General features: G+C 43.2%; 2 protein-coding genes across 2 annotated transcripts; one reads left to right on the plus strand and one right to left on the minus strand.

Annotated features, from left to right (window-relative positions):
* Positions 1-10,453: 10,453 nt before the first annotated feature.
* On the minus strand, positions 10,454-15,412 carry LOC141019882 (uncharacterized). The gene is made up of 5 exons (XM_073494908.1): positions 15,239-15,412; positions 13,652-14,323; positions 12,800-13,510; positions 12,010-12,672; positions 10,454-11,604 (listed from the first exon to the last, which is right to left on the minus strand). Exons 1-5 carry the CDS (start codon positions 15,261-15,263, stop codon positions 10,910-10,912), a joined length of 2,766 nt encoding a protein of 921 aa, XP_073351009.1. The 5' UTR covers positions 15,264-15,412; the 3' UTR covers positions 10,454-10,909.
* A 2,064-nt stretch (positions 15,413-17,476) lies between these two features.
* Positions 17,477-19,870, plus strand: LOC141020034 (migration and invasion enhancer 1-like). Its single transcript, XM_073495072.1, has 4 exons — positions 17,477-17,627; positions 17,844-17,941; positions 18,104-18,180; positions 18,853-19,870. The coding sequence occupies exons 1-4, from the start codon at positions 17,599-17,601 to the stop codon at positions 18,934-18,936; spliced, it is 288 nt and encodes a 95-aa protein (XP_073351173.1). The 5' UTR covers positions 17,477-17,598; the 3' UTR covers positions 18,937-19,870.
* The last annotated feature ends 227 nt before the right edge of the window (positions 19,871-20,097 follow it).

Here is a 20,097-nt window from a genome sequence, read left to right on the forward strand (position 1 = left end):
AAGACTCATTTCCATCTCTTTGTGATGGACAATAAAGTTTTTCTGATTGTGCTTCAGATTCTTAAAAACCTGTGAATGCAATCAAACTTCAATGTTTTGTTAGACGTCAAAACGCCTGCAGAACGGTCCACAGTGCTCAGTATTCAGGCAGACACGCTTTTGTTTAGGCTGTGTACTGCAGCACAATGCATTTGAAATGAATCAAAGGCAGAGGTTGAAGTAATGACTTTCAGCTTTAAGGGTCTTTGAAGGTTTTCATACCCATGTTGGATGAACTTTGCAGGAATTGTGCAACTTTCTATACATACTCCCTCTAATTTATCCTGCAAACAGCCTAAAATTAAAGATAAATGTTAAGTATTTATCCTGATTGGACGGGCTTTCAAGCCTGAACGAGGCACAGTAGGAGGATTTTTTTGGCCGTGCATGTAAAGAGCAAAGATGATGCACATAATCGGCCACTTCATGGTTGTCATTCACATGCTGAGAGCTGGAGTAAGACAGACACCGTCCAGGTTAACACTTTGTTAAAAGCGTGGCTTGAGATCTAAAGGAAACCTGGAGGAATGTAATTCTTCTCTTTATTTCACATCTCGGTGGATATGAAACACAGATGTTTTGCTCTTTAGACACAGTCAAGTTGAGTCAAGACATGAGGCTCCTCCTTCGGTGTGACCGTGGGATGGTATTACAACAGCGCCGTGATTTCTTATGTTCCTGTGGTTTGGGTGACAGATTATGGCTGATATAAGAGTTGGATGGCCACTGTATAAAGTTATGGCCCAGCATGTGTCGAGGCAGTCGAGAGGGTGGACGCCACATGTTTTTGCCGAGTGGGACATCACCTGTGACTGGTTACACATCTAAAAACAAAGAATTATAGTTCCCGTTTAAAACAGACGTGGAGACGCATTCACCCTTCACAAATCGTTTGCAAATATAAACCACAAAAAGTCCGCGCTGAGAGCCGGAGCCGAGTCGGAGCTGCGGGGGAACGTACACTTTCCTCCTGGCAGGCTGTCTTTACGCTGTCATATTCATGGTTGGGATTTTTTCTCCCTGGTTAACTTTAACTCTGAGAGATTGCCCACGTCAACAATGTTAAGCTCAAATATCAGAGGCTCAAAGAGGGGAATAAAAATGGATTTTTAAGCATATGATCCCATCAGAGCTGTTTAATGGGCCTTATTACAGGAAGCGTGGAAGAGAAAATCTTTTAGAAAAATGTCCCCTTTTATTCGTGTAAAACAGATACAGTAAATACCAGCTGAGCTCTGTGAACTTCCTCTTCAAAAACCCCTGGATTATTTTTTAGCCCAGACTGGCTGAAGCTGTAACCGATGGTTTTGAATATTCGGCCAATGGTTCCTCCGTCCTGTGGCTTCCCAACAATGACCACCATTTCCTGCTGATATATTTAGTCTGCCAGCACTTGCACACATTTTGCAAGCTGGGTTACATGTTCTAAGACACATCGCTATAAGCTTTCTCACTCTGAGTGAATTAGTTAAGCATAAATGAACTCCCCTGCTAATTACAGTAGGTGAGTGATTAAAGACTTCCACTGAGCTTGGATCCGCTGAACAGACCGGTCCCTAATTTTCCCTTCTGTTATTTTCATGTGTTTGTGAAAAGAAGAGAAAGAGAAAAAAAAGCTGTCCCCCTGGGTGATGCGCTTCAGCGACTCATGTTTACTCTGCATTTTCACAAAGCCAGATTTTTCTTTCAGAGTTCAAGAGCTATTTATTGGAAACATTGCTCCGGACTAAATCAAAGCAGAGAAGGCAAACTCCAAGACTTTTCATCATCTGTTGTTCTCGGATGTTCAAAGAATTGGTTTTTTTTTGGCCGTGTACTCACAATGTGCATTCACTAGTGAAGGAGCAGGAGAGCTGACCTGCAGCCAAAAGCTCACGTTGGACGCCAAGTTGGACGCAGACGCAAGCTTGGAATACTGGCAAAATAGTTTACTTCTGTAGTAGACACCAAGGAACAGAAACACAAAGTAGCTCCTTGTGAAGTCTGATATAAAAACTAAGTACTGGAACGTGTTGAGTTCTGTTATTTAATGATTAGCTCTGGCTCAGGTAATTTTCTTTTTAGGTCTGACAAGGTGCCCGATCTAATGCTGCGTTCAAGTCAAAGTCTGAGGTCAAAAGGTCCAACTTTAAATTCCCAATTTACGGCCTCCAAGCGTTTCAAGTGCACAATGCCAAAAGTTAACAAAAAACAGGATAACACTATTCACTTGGCAAGTGTGCACACAATTGATCCCTCAGCAGTGCAGCCTCAGTGCATGCATAAACAAAGTAGAGGGGGAAAACAACACATGAGGTAACAGACGCCGTTATACATTTTACTTACATGGAGATTTTATATTTGTAAAATTTCTTTGAGCTGAGAAAAACCATTTAAAAAATCGCTGGCATCATCACAATGTAAAGTCAATGGGACAGAACGGGAAGTTGAGGGCAGGGCCAGCGGTGGAAACTAACTGCGCATATTCGGAGTTAACCCAAGAAGCTAGAAAACATTTCTGGAGTATGCGCCAGTTGAGCAATTCTCACGCGATTTTTTTTAACGTCACAACCCCCTGCAAAATGATTTGTTTCACTGTCATAACTGGAGCCATTTGGTGCAATAAAATTTGGAATGTCCAGAAGAGCCGCACGATTAAATTATTTTATCGCCATTCAAGTTAGCCGGGCGCTAAACCAAAAGTTCAGTCGGCGAAAGTCTCGAGTGTGCACGCTCTATGGGTCGCACGGCACAGAAGATCTGGGTAGTTTCATACCCAGGAAGTCGAGCTGTTTTGGCTTGAAAACGCCACTGAGCAGCTTTCATAGGAATGAACGGGGCTCTGCCTCCAACACTGTGTCCAGAATCAAATCAGGTCAGGCAGTTCCAGCACCTCGCCCAAGGAGGAATACTAAAATCTTTGGATATCCCCTGATGCTTTTTGTTGCAAGGGACATTTTAACAACTTCAGTGATCCCTTCATTTTTCATCCAACAGTATCATCGTCATCAACATTTCAACAAGTACCCATCCGCCTCAGCTGTACTTTATGTATAGCGCTAATAAGCATATGTCACGCATGCTAACATGCAGCATTAGCGTTGAGCTCACGGTAGAGATATGCCTATAAGTGCTCACAGAGCTGCTGGCCGGCTCTTCATCTTGATGCCTTGTGTCATTCATCCCCATTAACAAGCATAAAGCCGCCCCCAGATCATGACATATGTGACCATTACTTAGACCACGGCTTATTTTCCATCTTGACACAGTTAAGTTTGTGCTTTTAGGGCTGAGCAAGCTCATTAAAAATCTGGTTTTGATGACATATAGTATCTCTATTTATGTGTTTCATGTTGAATGTTTTTATTAGAGGTTATTTTTCCAATCAGGACAACAATATACTGAGTAAAAAAAAATGTCAATTTACTCCCACACAACTGCACAGCAGATCTCCGGAGGTCTTTGTTTCTGCACGCAAGAAAAGAGTGTTTTGGAGCAAACCACGCATTTTTCAACTAAGTCTCTGTTTTTTTCATTTCCTGCCGAAATAAAAAAAAACAATGTCAAGAGATCTGGTGGGTGGTGAGATTACGTCTTCTGAAAGATGAATTTAGGCTAAAATGGATGTTATTGTTCAGGTGGCGTCATTGAGTGAGAGCAAATGAATGTCTGGCAACCATATTAGCGGTAAGTACCTGATTTTCTTCTTACTTCTTCTTCTTGCTCGTCTCCCTTTTTCACTCAGCTTTCATGCACCAAATTTTAAACTGTTTTGTTTAAATTACAGGTTCTGCATAAGCAGTCTGACTGTGATCCACATGTGCAGGATGACTGTATCTCTTCAGCGAGGCCTAACAAAGCAGGCATATTCTTTGCAGACCCCAGAGGCTCATGTTCTTCACTCCCTCTGTGTACAGGCCAGACGGCCACAGGAGGCCACAGAGGTGCAGTAAAGCACCAAGAGTCCAGCTTCGGTCTTGTCATGTTGCTGACCCAACACACACAGACACTAAACACCAAACATTTCATACCTGACAAAACCAGACACACATATCTTTGAGCAGGTGCCTGGACAGCTGTAAAAAAAAAAAAAAAGAAGAAGAAGCCAGTGCTCTTCCTGTTTCTGTCTCGACATGGCTGGTGGTCAGAGCGTGCTCGTCCTCGGATCCCCTGCTGTCACAGGTTGTAAAACATGTGACCCCTCAGAGCAGATGACCCTGACGTACCTGGGAACCAGAAGCTGAAAGGTGCAGAGGAAGAAACAAAGACAGGTTGTATTTACACAGGTGATGCAGGAAAAGATGAGGAGTTATCTCCCCAGTACCCTCTCCTTGTACACAAACCCTGAATAAGGTGCCAGCCGGCTGGAGGCAGATCGGCAGAGAGCTGTGTATGTCATTTCCAGTCGAGAAACATCTGAACATCACAGTGTGAAATTTGTGTTTGCTGTTTCAAAAGAACAATGTAGGAAGATGGGCTATCTTAGCAAACTCACCTTTTTTACGTGAGATTTGACTTGAATTTAAACACACAGACACACTCGTTGTTCTTGTGTGCCGTTGCTGATTAACGTAGCTCTCGGCTAATGAAGTAATCAGGCTGTTTGCGGCAGAAAAATATGAATAAGGCGAATAAACACAAATTATCCTGCAGTCAAACTTGCTTTGCTGGTGGTTAATACACCATTACACAGCCGCCGTTACTGATGAAACTCTATCTGATGTGACTCAGGCACACAAATGTTCACAGATGAGGTAATGTTTTATAGTTTTATCACCTTAATATTAGTCAGTTATTCCGTCTAAACTTTTTTATCATCGTTTCTTTTTATTATCCCTTAGGGGCACTTTCAATGTAATTGTCATATTTTATTGTCTAATTGTCTGAATTATTGCCTTGATCAATATAAAAAAATGAAAATTAAGATACCTTAAGTGAAGCACTGCCTCAGATAAGTCCATTTATGATCCTTTCTAATCCAGAGAATCTGCTTTCTTACCTCCTTTGTCCGTCCCGTTAATGGTGACGCTTCAGCTAACCAGTACAAGCAGACAAATGGATGAGCTGCTTCACTCGAGGTGACGGTGATGGAATATTGATAGCGTTGACGTCTATCGCCGCTGCTCTTTGAGTGCATCAGTGGATAAATGCGCTGCTTCCTCTGCATCAATCAGAAATAGCCATTGTTATGATGCACAAATGTATTCAAATGTGAGAATTGCAATTATATCCTCGTTGCTTCCTCAAATAGAAGACATAGAGCATCTACATAATGCCCCTGCAGGCCGACACATTTAATTTTCACTCCTCATGCAGAACGCCACGCCTGGGATCAAAGGAGTTTAATGTCAGGACACTGTTGTTTTAGGCTTTCTCTGGGCTGTACGAGCATCCTGGGATCGTAAAAGGCCACCGCTGATTTGACTACTGGAGGGGAAAGGACGCACGAGAGGCCAGGAGAGAAATCGAAACAAATGAAAAGAGGCATTAGGAGCAAAGAGGAGGAGAAAAAGGAAGTCAAATGTGAGCTGTTGACTGAGAGAGAGCTGAGGATGAGTATTGACAGCAGGACAGAGAGGGGAGTAACACGATTAGCTGGTTGGACGGTATTGAATAGCAATCATAGATAACCTGATCCTCTTCCTCTACCTTCCTCCAAGCATCCTTTGCTTCCAGAACGTGATCGGCCCGAGCTCTGGACTTCCACAAACAGCTCGATATTATTAAAAATATTATTAAATAATATCGAGTAATGAAGGCTTTAATTCGTGTGTGCACTCCCTGATCTTGATTGGATTTTATTGCTGCGCGCAACAAGCAATCGTGAGTCATGTTTGTTAGGTTGTGTAGTCGTGCTGTGTTTCTGTCCTGTCGTGATTTTCTTCATCAACCTTGTGTGGGTCGGTCACGTTCACTTAACCGGCGTGCATGGCTGGATGCTAATGTCCCGGAAATCCTCAACACAGACACAAAATAAACCAATGCCGTGTGTGTTTGCTTATATACGAGTCTGTGTCTCCATACTATAAAACATGAAATCTGTCATCATCCGCCTGCTTGTCTTTCCTCTTCTTGTTTTCCTCTATTACGTTGTTTTCCAGCGAGCGTCACCACATATCTCTCTTCACACAACATGCATCCTAATAACCTCTTTACATCCCTTTACGTTTTTGTCATTCAGGCCACAGAGCTCAGGCTTCTCCGCTCAACCATACCAGAAGACCAGCAGCTGCAGTGTCATATAGCTACGGACGATTAAAGTCAGTCAGCCAGATTTCATGTAGAAGATTGTATCAATGCCAGACTAAATTCATGGATCCTGCCAGGTATGAAACAACCTCAGCATGTTAATGTGGCACAGGAAAAAAGAAACACATGCACGTTCAAGACTTTAAACACAGTTGTTTCTAAACTTGTGTGTGAGACACTGTAGTTTCATGATTTTTGGTTTTATCCTCTTGCGTCCGAAGTCACTTTCTAATCACTCACCTGTGCTCCTGGTGTTTCCCTCCTGTGTTCCTGTGCTCCTCCCCAGCCTGATTTTCCCCCACACCTGTCTCACACCAGCCTTGTTAGAACTCCAGTGTCTCTCCACTTGCACCTCAAACCCTCGTTAGTTTAGTTTGTATTTAATACCTGTGTTGTTCCTTCACTCCTGGTCTGTTTCCGTTCATGTGTCTCCTGTGCTCCTGTGCCTGTTCTCCCCTTCTCATGTGTTCCCTGTGTTCTTGATTTCTCCTTGAACTTTCCTTCACTTGTCTTGTTTTACTTGCTTTTTGACTTTACTTGGTTCTGTCCTTCCTGGAAGCAATGTCTCCTAATGCTAGCCCCACGTGAGGCAAACATGCACAGAAAGAATCCATCTATTCCAACTAGAGAGAAACTATCAGATTAAGTGTTTAGCAAGAAATGTTTACCATGTTCATCAACATAGTTTAGCATACTGATACTGATACTGATCAAGTACAAAGCAAATGCAAATGTTGACCTGCTGGTGGTCCGAACCAGAAAAACCAAGACCAAAGTAGTCAGCCTGCAGAGTAGACCGACACTGGCACACGCTTCTAGCATGGCAACTATCTGTTATAAATTGATCTTGTGAACCCTTTGAGGTTAGAAAACATTCCTCTAACCCCTTCATACACAGAAAGTTCAAAAATCGTTCAAATAAAAACTGTTTCATATGTGTTTAGAGCCCAAACCCACACATTTCACGCTTTGCTGTTCCTGCCATCCTGCTCACAGATAGCGGTGATGTTTTTAGCAGCCCAGATGTTTATATTCTCTATGATATATCTCTTATTTAAGTGCTTCTGACATATCGCAGTGATAAAACGCTGTGAAAGCATTCTGCCACGTTGGCCGTCGTTGGGAGCGAAATGTCTGAAGGTGAAATCGACTTCAGGGTCAAACCACGAACCCAGTAAGCCTCCATTGATTTACAGGGGGCTCTCCTCTCATCCCTCGCTGTAATAGCTCTTGTAATAGCCACTTGTGAAGCAGATGGCGTCTAAATTTTTAACATACAACCGTGTTGCTTTTCCTCTTTTGTGGTCTCCAGTCACAGGGTTAATGATTTAACGAGTGAGACCTTCTGAGAAACAGACACATATTCAGAATGGGACTGGAACTTGTTCCACTGGTGTGCAGTTATTTCCCTTAATTGCTTCCTGAACTTTGCCCTTGAGGTTTCCACTGAGCCGGCGTATCCTGATGGGGCTCAGTGACAGACGTGGATTTGGGAAGATGGAAGAGAGCGAGTGTGTGTTTGTGTATTCATGTGTGTATGTGTGGTTGTTCTGGTCCGGGCCAGGTGGCGGCAAAGCCAAATGTATCCCATTTAGATCTGACACTCACTCCTCCATCGCCTTCACACTTGAAGCCTGGTCTTAGTCAGACTGTTTCTTAACTATTCCTGTGAAACGGTTCCCAACAGGCTAAATGTGATGTTGTAATGGGGGCAAAACGAATTTCAGATGGACTTCCCTCACTACAACAAGGCTTGGCATGGCTGCTGTGAGACTGACTCATGAAGACTTGACTTGATTTACATCCATCCCTCAGTCCAAAATCTGCATCACAAGATAGTCTAGCTTCCCCTGGGGGATCCAAAAGACTTGACGCTACACACCTTACGTGAGATTTCACTCTCAATATTTCAGCCTTGAAAACAAAAATGTTTAAGTTTAGACTTGGTTTTATCCCGAACAATAAAAGAAATGAAGCAAAAGGCATGTTTCACCGGCCTACTTTCTATTTATTTGTTTATGGTGTTTATGATCAAAAGTTCACGTTTTGGCTCAACTGCTTCTGTTGCCACAAACACAGCTGGAAAACCCCAGTTTCTCCTTAAAATATCCAGTGGTTTCACGCTTACAAATGGTAAAACATTGCCTTGAAGAGCGGTCCCTCGCTTGCCGTCACGCTCAGCCGCCGTGCTACCACCGGCCCCCTCTGACACATGAAAGTCATCTCTTATACATGCACTGTGAACATGACACGACGTGTTGTGTAGAAATGCAGGTATGAGGAGTATTTGAACGTATCTGTGGTTTGCAGAAGCGTAAAATGCAAACATTTTATTGGGGCGACTGGGCCTATAAATGTGACATGGACACATCTGGAGCCGTTTGTTATTTAGATGATTAATCTCTTGAATACCCTCTGTGCCCTCATCTCTATGTTGTTTACCACAGCTTTGTCCTAAATGTAGTTTCAGCCTCAACAATAGGCACTAATAATTTCCATTACACAGCCATCACCTGGCCTGATCACCTGGTACAGCTGTTTCTGTGCTGCACTCTGTACCTTTCTCTCTAGTGAAGTATCACTGTGAGGCCATGACGCAGGCTTTCTTTATGGGCTGTAAAGGGTAGAAAAGTTCAGATCTCCCGCTGAGGTGCACAGGTCTACACTCTACCACGTCCCAGACATCACCCCCGGGAGACGTCATCGTATCAGAGCATGGAGGGAAGTGGAGGATGGATGATTCCTTTACACCAGGTCTAAATCATCCCTTCTCTTCCTCCATGTTCCCAGCCACTGCCCATCTCTCCGCCTGGCTTTTTTTTTTTCCACCTGGAAAAATAGCAGGCAGTGAAACGTGATACGAGGCGGCGGGTAGGGGGTCGTGCTGGTCGCTGCGCTGTCCCGCTAATGGAGATGGATGTGGGCTCAAAATTGTCTCCCGAACAGCGCCTCGGCGATGGAGAGAGGGAGAGGGTGGAGATCCATTTCTGCTGCGCTTCCTCCCGGGCTGCAGGACTCCTTTAATGAGCACTCACGACTTGATTTGAGGGAGGGAGGGGAGAACTGCAGAGAGGATGGGATGGCAGAGAGAAAAAGATAGAGAAGGGAGAATGGGCTGAGGGACAATGAGCTGCAGGAGAATAGAGTGGAGGAATGACATGTTGACAAGAGAGGAAGATAGATGATAAGACAGCAGGGAGAGGGGACTGAAGGAGCAATGATATTCAAAGAGGTGCAATGCAAAGAGAGAAAGCCCCGAGATGAAGACTGACAGAGATAAATAGACCATGATTGCCTACAAATCACTCCTTTGCTATTATGCTCCCTGTAAGTCCATCCTAAAAATGTCTCCGTCCTGCTCCCGGTTGAGATTTCTCTTGTCTTATATCGCAGTTATGGCAACATTTCTGGAGCTTTGAGGCTGAAGGGTTATCCGTCAACAACACTGTGGGTGATAAGAGGCGAGAAAAGAAGACCTCAGGTATATTTAGAGCTGAACTTCAAGGGTTTTTATCTCAAAGTACAGCTGTTCTACTAGTCAAAGTGACTAAGAGTATTCAATCACCACTAAATGTCATCTCAAAAAGTGTTTCCTTGAGTCAGGCATGACTCAAGAAAGCCTGAAACGTTTTTCTCACAGTCACATACAGTGTAATGTTCAGGAGTCCGCATGCTTTTGTGGCGTTGAATTGAAACTGTTGGAGTGTGTTTCTAATATTTTTGCTTCTCCACAAAAGCAAGCGAGGCTGCCAAAAAACACGAGAAACACCTTTTTCATATAACGGAGTCCAAAAGCAGACCACCACAAAGTACAGGCTCAAAGATTAACTGACGCTAGAGATGTAATGTTCAGGTGACCACAAACTTTTGGCCACATACTGTAGTGTATGGAGATAAATCTGTTACTTTGAAGGTGCAACATGTAAGAATTGGCCAAGTCAAACAAACAGGTGGCAGTTAGCTCAGTTAGCCGTGCAGCTAGCAGCCCACACTGGCAGCTCAGAGTGGTATATATAGATTTCTCCACAACACATAAACATCTTGGACATAACGCTGTTGTTTCTTCACATTCTGTTGATAATGTTGGTTCAATTTTAAAATATTTTTATAACACACATTCTTACATATTGCACCTTTAATTTGATGGTTACTATAAAATATTACCTAATTGACAGAGAACTCACTACAGCTTAAGATAAGACTTTATTGATCTTCTTAATTAAAATCAGCCCCACCTTTAACCGGGCTGCAACAGTAAAAGGATGAACACATACACGCATCAATAAATACAATCCAATAACAACAATTATCAGTTTACTGCTGTATATTTTGAAGCTATTACATTTGTACGTTCACTTTCATTTTTGAGTGCATGGCTTTTACTTGTAACAATAGTATTTCTATGCTGTGGTATTGCTATCTTTACTCAAGTAAAAGGTCTGAGTCCATCCCTGCAGAAATGTGACGCATCAGTGGCCACATAATAGACAATAACTTACTCTTATACAACAGCTCCCCCTTGTGGAGAAAAGAAATATCATAACAGGTTGTGAAACTATATTTTTTATACTTTTCTACTTTGACATCAACTTAATTCATGTAATTAGTTTTCACCGTATGAGATAATTGATTCCATTTTTGATTACCCTGTATCATAATCTTGTTTGCTCTTTCCTCTCATTTCCTGTATGGCCTTCCAGCTCTGCTCCAGACTCGTCCTCAGCTCAGCCAGATCCCTCCTGATGTCCTCAAGGAGCTCCAGCTTTGAAAGCTTCCTGTCGATGGATGACAGTACTTCCTCCTGTCCGGCCTCCTCGACGACAGCGTCCTGCTCCGTGTTGTCGGGGTCGGCCGACTGAGACGACCCCATGGTTTGCTCCCAAACCATCTCAAAGTAGGAGTCGATGAAGGCCTCCAGCTCCTCCAGGCTGCTGTGGTCCCACTGGTCGATCAGGGCCTGCAGCCCTCCAGACTCACTGAGCCTCCTGAGAGTCCGCTCTTTCAGTGCAGGATGGCAGAGGGAGGTCACGCTGATGATGTTTCCCTCTGCAGGCATCCTGTGCTGTGTTTGAGGTAAAGCTAGAATATTTTTTGGTTGTCTGGGTGAGAACAGCTGGCTTTCACCGTTCAGTCTCAGGTGGAAATCGTCAGTCACGGGCAAATTTATACTCCACCTCAGTCTTTGTTTACCAGAGAGCGCAGAGGCTAAACAGGACATGATGGTGTCTCTGTCCAGCACAGTGAGTCCAGTCCATCCTCCTGTTCTTCCTGATGGTAGTGCCACTATCTGACCACCATTATCTGAGCAGTGAGCAGGGGAATTGGCTGATTCAGTCACTGAAAATGAAATAAAACTTTATGTCATGTTCGCGATAAAAATTCCAACCATCACCACCCATCATGAGATATAAATCTGCTTATCTCTCCAATACAGAAACCGCTGCCTCGCTACCATAAACCAGTTTTTATTAGATCCCTCCCCATGTTACACCTGATATGACTTCTACTTTCAGATTTGTTTGAGTTGTTCACTCTGTGTTTTCTATTCTTCTCTGCTACAGGTTTTAACAATATAGCATAATGCTGTTCTGTGTGGTGCATATTCTATACCTGTTTTACATGATTACATCCTATTTCAGTAACCGATTTTAATTCAATATGCTTTATGACTATGTGACAATATAACATCTGCTCAGGCCCCAGAAAACTGGGGGGAAACATCAGTGCATGAGGTTTACTTACATTCAGGGGAGAGCTGACGTCTGCAGCTCGTGAGCGCCTTTAATCCTCGTTGACACATCGTCACTGCGTCTATCTGCTGCTCACCTGCTGAGGAAACACTTTTCCACATGTGATCACCTCTGTGAAGAACAGCCAGCCTCTCTCCAACCAGCGTCTCCTCTATCAGCCCGATTAGCTCGTTCACCTGAGCTCCATCCCCTCTGTGTTTATTATCCAGTACATGGTATCTGTTCCCACACTTCTCCACCAGCCTCTGCAGCGGCTCACCTTCGCTCTCAATGCGCTGCTCGACGCTCGTGTCGCCCAGCCAGTCGCCGTAGCTGAACAGGACCACAGCTCTGCTCCATATCTGGCCTCCTCCTGCCTCCAGCTGTTTCTCCATGGCCTCCATGTGGGTGTCTTTGAATGAGGAGCTCACGTTGACAACCAGGAGGAGAGCGCAGGATGGAGTGAGGAGGTCAGAGGTCACGGAGAAGCAGCCAGGTGTGTCCAGCACTGCCAGCATCTTGCCGGTGATTTTGGCTCGTCCTCCAGAGCAGGAGGTGGTTTGTGTGTCTGTGTGGAAGCAGTCCGTGCTCAGGATGGTGTTTGCACAGGAGCTCTTGCCGGTTTTCTTGCCACCGACAAGCACAATCCTCAATTCTGGAAGGGGGTTTAGTTTCTCTGTCGTAAAGAAGATTTACAAATCTGTTAGAAACAAACAAACCTGATTGAATTGTGTCCAAAAATCAGTGTTTATTAAATAAGTAAAACAAGATTGAACCAGCAGTATTAAATGTATCTAACCCACCCAGCTGAGACCTCGCCATCTGCCTTTGTTTCTCCTTCTTCATCCGTCTCTCCTTGGCTCTCTCCTTCTCTCTTCTCATCCCCTCCTCCATCTGCTCCATCGCTCCCCTCTCTATCTCATAATGCAGGATGCTGTCACAGCCAGACAACATTTCCACCATCTTCCCAATCAGTTCTCTGACTTGAAATCCATCCCCTTTAGTCTTATTGTTCAGGACGTGATACCTGTTGCCGCACCTTTCAATGAGCCACCGCAGAGGCTCCCCCTCGCTCTCGATGCACTGCTCGGTAGTCGTGCCTCCCAGCCAGTCCCCGACACTAAACAGCACAATGACGCGACTCCAGATGTGCTCGCTGATCAGCTGGAGGTGCTCCTCCGCTGCCCTCCTGTAGGTGTCGGTGAAGGCTCTGTCCACGCGGATCACCAGCAGGAAGACGTGAGGCCCCGGAGGGCAGAGAGACAAGCTGAGCACCATCTCCCTCCGGTCGAAGATGGGAGTCTCGTCGCAGAAGTAGTTCATCCACCAGCCCGGTGTGTCCACCACAGTCAGCTGTCTCCCAAACACCACTCCTTCTCCAACCTGGCACCGAGATGTCCTCCTCAAACCCTGGTCGCTCCCTCTGCTCAGGATTGTGTTCAGAGTGGAAGTTTTCCCAGAACCCTTTGCTCCCAACAACACAATCCGGATGTTAGTGATGGACCGCAGCCTCCCTGGAAGAATAGAAGTGGAAATATGAGGCCCAGTAGCTTCAGTATTTATTCTGATTTATTAGAATAAACTTTGGATTTTGCAGATTTCTATTTCAACATCCAGAAATGAGCACAACATGTCAAAGATTAAGATGAACTCACCTCTCATGAGAGATCTGTGTTTCTTCATCCTCACACACCTCTGCTGAGCCCTCTCCTCCACTCGTCTCTTCTCCTCTACAACCGCCTGTAAAATGTCCTCCTGCATCTCAAACACTCCGTTTCCATTTTCTGCGACAAGCCTCTGTATCTTCTCCAGCAGCTCGCTGACTCCAGCATCATCCCTCCAGTTAACAGTGTGACACCTCTGACTGCACTTCTCAGTGAGCCAGCAGAGGGCCTCCCCTCCCTCTTCCTCTGTGTGATCAAACCTGTCAGAGGAGGTGAAGACCACCATGCAGTGACTCCACACCCCCTCACCCAGCAGGGCCACGTGCTCCTCCACGGCCCTGCGACGCTTCTCCGAGAAGGCCGAGCTCGCCTTGACTGTGATCAGAAATACATGTGGGCCTGGTGAGCAGAGAGAGACGCTGCTGATAATCTCCCTCTTCACCAGCTCAGATGTGTCCTGAGCGCTGAAGTCACACCACCAGCCGGGAGTGTCCACCACCGTGAGCCACCGTCCGGCCACCACACCCAGCCTCCGAGAGCATGAGGTCCTCTCTTTGGTGACAAACTCCTCTTTGCCCAGGATTAAGTTCCCCACGGAGCTCTTTCCAGAGTTTCGGCCTCCAAGAAGGACAATCTGTAACTGTGACGCACTCCAGCCGTCCCCTGACAAAGAAATAGAGACACAGAGAGGGAAAGAGGAGGTGTTTGTTTTTATTATTCTAAAGCAAAAATGCCAAAACTTCCCTCCTTTCAGCTTTCTACATTGTAATATTTGCTGTTTTTGTTCTTCTTTTATGATTTAATATGAAATATGTTTGAGTTTGATATATTTGACACAAAATTAAACAGCAACAATTTGATAATCATTCGTTGTGAGTTGTTTTTTTTAAGCAAATGTCACAAAAAATACATTGTTCAAGCTCCTCAAATGTGAAAATGTGCAGATTGTATTTCTCTGTTATGACAGTAAATTAAATAATTTTGAGTTTTTATATGTCTGACAGAAATTAAACAGCAACAGTTTTCATAATCAATCATTTAAGTGGCAAAAGTCACAAAAATACATTGTTTAAGCTTCTCAAATGTGAATACATCCTGGATTTTCTTTTTTTTTTATGACAGCAAAGTGAGTATTCATATATTTTTGGGCTATTAGCCTGAAAGAATAAGCAATTAAGATAAGTCAGCTGTCAATGAAACACTTGAAAAATGATTGATCAATAAAGAGGCAGATTATATCATCAAATCATTTTGTTTGCAGCCCTAACAACCTATATAATTAGGCTCCAAAGTGACATAAAACTACAAAAATTTACACTGAGTTCAATCTGTTTTGTCACGTAAATGTTGTAAGTGAACAAATTATAATATCTAAAAAAAAAAAGGTAAGAGTATGTGATGAAAAAGGTCACTCATCAATCAACTCTAATATAAAACATGACGCTGATAACTCCTACATAACTAATCACAGTAGGAAGTTGTTTTGCTTTTCATTCAAAAATACCTTTCAAACTAAAAATCACGACAGGATCGTGAACATAATGCCGTTATTATGATACACAAAGAATCAAAACTTACATGTTGACAGCTCGCTGGTTGCCATCTCACATTCATCTATAAGCAGGCAGATTTTGAAACAAACTATTTATTCATGTCTCGTGTCCATGTTTTCCGTGTTCTCTGCGAAAAATGTGGACAGACTGATAGCAGAGGTTTGTGTTTTATGTGTTTATGAGTCTGAAGGTTGACTGTAATGAGTAATAGACGCACACGGGAGTAGACTGTAAGAGCCACACCTCTCAGCAGCAGGTCGACAGTCCGCTTGGAGGGGAAACGAAAGAGTGTGTGAGGCATTTATCATTAAACAAACACAGCCGGGGGATACAGAGAGCTGTGTTTAATGTAGTTCACTACAGTTCAAATGCAAACATTGCACTTTTTATTCCACTACATTTATTTGAGTGCTACAGTTTCTAAGTTACTTTAAGATTAAGATTCCAACAAAACATGTGATTTTAAGAAATATGATGCATTGTTGTAACTTAAACTAACCAACAGTAGAGAAAAAGTTAATGTTAACTCCATCTTACAACATTAAGATGCTCTGAATGATCTTACTTGAGTATATTTACTCAAGTATTGTACTTCAGTACAGAGTTGAGGTACTTTTTATGCCACTTTCTTTTTCAACTCGACAACATACTTCTGTACTTTGAACTCCACTATCCGACAGCTATACTGTAATTAGCCCACTAGTTGCATTACAAATTAAGGTTTTAACATATAAAGATGATGCTTTATGAAAAAATTAAACTCCCAGAAGGGGCTGTGATGATAACTGCATGGGGAATAGATAAATAATCACAGAAGACATTCAGCGTTGGATTATAAATAAATGTAATAATGAAGAAAATAAACAGCAGATGAATCTATGATTATAATAACCATTAGCTGCAGCCTAATGTGAAAAATGTGCTTCACCGCAACCAACTACATTAAAATTCTGCTTAAACACGAATGAATCTGAACAAGATGTTATGGTATCTATATCATTAAATATCTCAGATGGGGATATTTTTCTGCATTGAGTATGTTACTTTTACTATTGGTACTATATTCATTCTCCTGATGATTATAAGGATTTGTTCAAACTTGTTGTTGAAGTTTGAGAGTCTCTAATTCTATACACGTGAGTCATGGAGAGAAGACCCACAGTGTTCTCTGCAGTCTTTTATATCATCACAGTTGTTAATCATGCCTTCCCCAAAACAATGACCCTTTGGTGTTTTACTGGACAATTACTGTCAGCCTATCTAACTTTCTGTTAATACTCTATTACAGAATGCCTCTCATATGACTTCCGGACCATATGACTTCCTGACCATATGACTTAGAAAAGGTCAGGAAGTCATATGAGGGATGACAATTCCCCACAGCTCAGGTGACAGGTCACATCCTGAATCCACACATTGATTTCTGGATCTAAAACCGTTTCATTCCCACATGATACCTAGGTATTTTCACTTCAGTAGTATTTCAATGCAGGACCTTAACATGTAATCTGGGCAGGGTGTTGGCACAGGCATCCTATGCTTTGGGCCTCCTTGCCACTAAGGTGCCCCAGGCAGAAGGGGGGAAAAAACATCACCTGCCTACATGAAAGAATGTTAACATATATTATAAAATAGTTTAAAGTTCTGGAAAAGAAATGGTGGTTTCTCTCAACCTTTATGTGAATGTTTATGTATTTATCTTAATTTTAATGTTTAGAAACTGTTCCTTGGACATTGAGAGCAAACCTCGCTGGAGTCAAATTCCTTGTTTGTAATTGTGTAGTAAGACAAAGATGTTTATTGGTGGTGACGTTTAAATCAAGCAACCACAATGTTTATAGCCTAACATTAGCTTTTTACCTCTAGTAATTTAATTCACGCTTTGAAAATCACAAAAGTGGTTTTCATCTGTGAGGATTATCCTGCTGAACGAAACGTGTGAGTATCATAAGCTTGTGTTTGCCACAGAGCTTATTTTCTGCGATATTTCAAAAATCCAATTGAAAAATCCAATAAGCTTTTTGACGAAGACGCTAACTTCCGGGTTAGCCTACAAAAATGCGTCATCCCTACACCACTCTATATTTATCCTGCTTTTTAAAAATCGTTTATTTAGCGTGAGGAGTTGGAGAGTTTTCTGGAAGCACACGGGAACTATTAAACCTTCAGTTTATCAGGAAAAGTCCAATTCAAAAATCACGAAAGCTGAAATAACTTGACTTTTGGTTCCGGTTTGATTAATGTCAGCTGTCCTCACGGGTGTCTCCGCGTTTAAACCCCGCCCCCCTCCGCGGCTCACTCTTAGAACGGCAACGAACGCACCGAACAGCAGTGGAGCAGAGAGCCCTGCGCCGCTGACAGCACCGGAGCAACAACTCAACAACGATGGGTGTGACGATTAAAGTCGAGTACTGGTAATTACATCTTTTAAACCTGCTCATTATCATTTTCCGTAAGGTTTTAGCCAACACGTGCTTGTTTGTGCCCGGGTCCATCCCGTAAATCACAGTTTAAAGCCTGTTGTTACGTAGTACTGCTAGCATTAGCGGTGTTAGCTCCCAGCTGAGCTAATGCTAGTGGCTGTGCAGGACTAGCGGTTTCTGTAATCCATGTGTTTTTGTGTGCTGCAGTGGCGGATGAGGTTACGGACCCCGCTATCAGGAGCTCGCCCTGGTCGTCAAGGGTGAGTTTCCCGATGCGGCGGTGTCAGGCTTCGTGGGAAGACAGGGTGAGTACAGGCTTTCAGCTGAGAGAGTATGGACATGAACCCTGATCACGATTAGTTATATCTGACCTTTTTATCATTAATGTGACGGCTCGTATTGAAGACAAAGTCCATTCCCAAGTGCAAGAAAGTGATCGTGTCTGCTTCTTTTCTTTGTTTTTATAGGCAGCTTTGAGATTGAAATCAACGAGCAGCTCATCTTCTCCAAGCTTGAATGTGGTGGCTTCCCATATGAGGATGACGTGAGTAAACATATGAGCTTAAAGGATAAGTTCACCAAAAAAAAATGAAAATTCACCCCTGTGCAGATGGAAAGTCGGGTGAAGTATTCTCCTAAACTGAACTAGATGGGGACTTATTTTGTAACGACAACTGGGAGAAAGAAGAAAACAACAGAAAATGGCTCCATACAGCCTGTAATCCAGGTCTATGGAAGCCCAGAGGTCCCAAATTGATTTGAAAAGATGTTATTTACACTTTTTTTTCTTCTTTCTCTACTGAAACCTTCACTTTGGCTGCTAAGCTGAAAGTGTTGGCCCACACCTTGTCTGAGGTGGGTGCGCAAGCTCGTCAGTGGGTCATGAGTGTAAATACCGTCTTTTCAGATCAATTTGGGATCTGAGGGCCTCTGGAGACTTGCGCAGGACAAGCTGTATGGTGCCACATTGTTGTTTTTGTTTTGTTTTTTTCTTTTTTAATGTTGAAAACTAGTCCCCAGTTGTTTAGGTTGTTTAGTTGCTGTGAAGCCTCAGAAATATTCTGTGGACAACGAGTTCCCATCGGCATGAGGATGAGTAGATGGTGACTTTTCATTTTTGGGTGTACTTGTGTATCCTTGCACAATTACAGCTAACTGCTCATAAAATGTAAATCACAGCAATATCTGTGTCTGATGTTTCTCCTTCCTGTCGCAGGTCTTGAATGCAGTCCAGTGTGCTGCAGACGGAAAACCTGTGCAGAAGATCACCAAAAGCCGCGCACCATGCGTCATCATGTAAACCTCCCTCTGTCCTGCTTTAACATCAGCAGCATCAAGTCAGGCCACAGCAACGGTATACTGCCACCGCCACCTCTGGACTACCTCAACCCCGTTAAAGTGGGCTGAGAGAAAAACTTTGCTTTATACAACCCCGACAGAGATGCAGTAGCTTCCTTGGATGCAGGTCACCAAACTCTGCTCTGCCTTTCTGGCTCCCCCTGTTTGTTTTTGTTGTGGTGCTCTGGGCTCTTAATGATTACCGTAGCTTAAAAACTTAAAGGTTATGGTATGATGAATCTTTCCTGGAGTTGCCTCTTTCTAGGAACAGAGATGGGGAGAAGATGGCACAGTGTTTGAGGGAGAACGTTTTAATTGTCCTACAGCCTCTAAATGCCTAATTTCTTTCTGTTTTTTCAAGGCTTCTTTTCTATGATGTCACATGCAGTTTAACTTTTTTCTTTAAATGCAAGGGCAGTGCAAAATAGTTGCACATCACTTTTGACAATGAAGGGAGACTAATCTCAAATCTGGTGAAGGTTCTCAGTCTTAAATCATTTTAAGTCTGAGATTTGATGACTATTTCTGACTTATGCACCAGCTATTGACAGTGAAGAAATGGTGGTTTATGCAAAATTTATCTTAAACGCATCAAATTGGAATAGTCTTAAACATTAGACAGATTGGTTTTAATGCTGCTGTTCTGTGCGGCTTCTTAGCTCTGCCAAATGTTCAATCTGCACTTGTTGTTTTCTTGTCAATGATGAGCTCTTCTGTAATTAAAACCGGTCAGGTACTAGAGCGATCATCAGAAGTGCTTCTGAAGACCACCGCCCACTGGTCTGTCAGCTCACACTAGTTAGATGTCGGCTCATTTTTCCACAAATCATCTCGCATTGTTTACTCAAATGTCAAAACTGTAGACTTTGAATAAAGATAATGGTTGTTTAAGTTCAGCTGTTTGTCACTTTTTCATGACGTCTGAATAGATCCTGACACTGGACACTGAATAGACCGTGTGTCTGATTGCGTAAGTATGACTGTGCAAGAATGTTTTTGTAATTGCGCCATAGCTCATTCTTCCAGTCTTACCTGTCTGAGATCTGTATGCTAAGCAAGTCGCTGGCATCTATGGGTTCCCCTGTGGTCATGCAGTGTGGAAGAGCTGCTCTTCAGAGAGGCA

Source organism: Pagrus major, chromosome 23 (assembly GCF_040436345.1).
Source record: "Pagrus major chromosome 23, Pma_NU_1.0".
NCBI classification, from domain to species: domain Eukaryota; kingdom Metazoa; phylum Chordata; class Actinopteri; order Spariformes; family Sparidae; genus Pagrus; species Pagrus major.

What these genes read in the sequence shown, in the direction of transcription:
- LOC141019882 (XM_073494908.1), bottom strand. Translation starts at nt 15,263, where the DNA reads ATGGCAACCAGCGAGCTGTCAACAT. An exon ending in AACCAGCGAGCTGTCAACAT is followed by an intron (nt 14,324 to 15,238) that starts GTAAGTTTTGAT and finishes TTTCTTTGTCAG; the next exon opens with GGGACGGCTGGAGTGCGTCA. An exon ending in GATGGCGAGGTCTCAGCTGG is followed by an intron (nt 12,673 to 12,799) that starts GTGGGTTAGATA and finishes TCTTTACGACAG; the next exon opens with AGAAACTAAACCCCCTTCCA.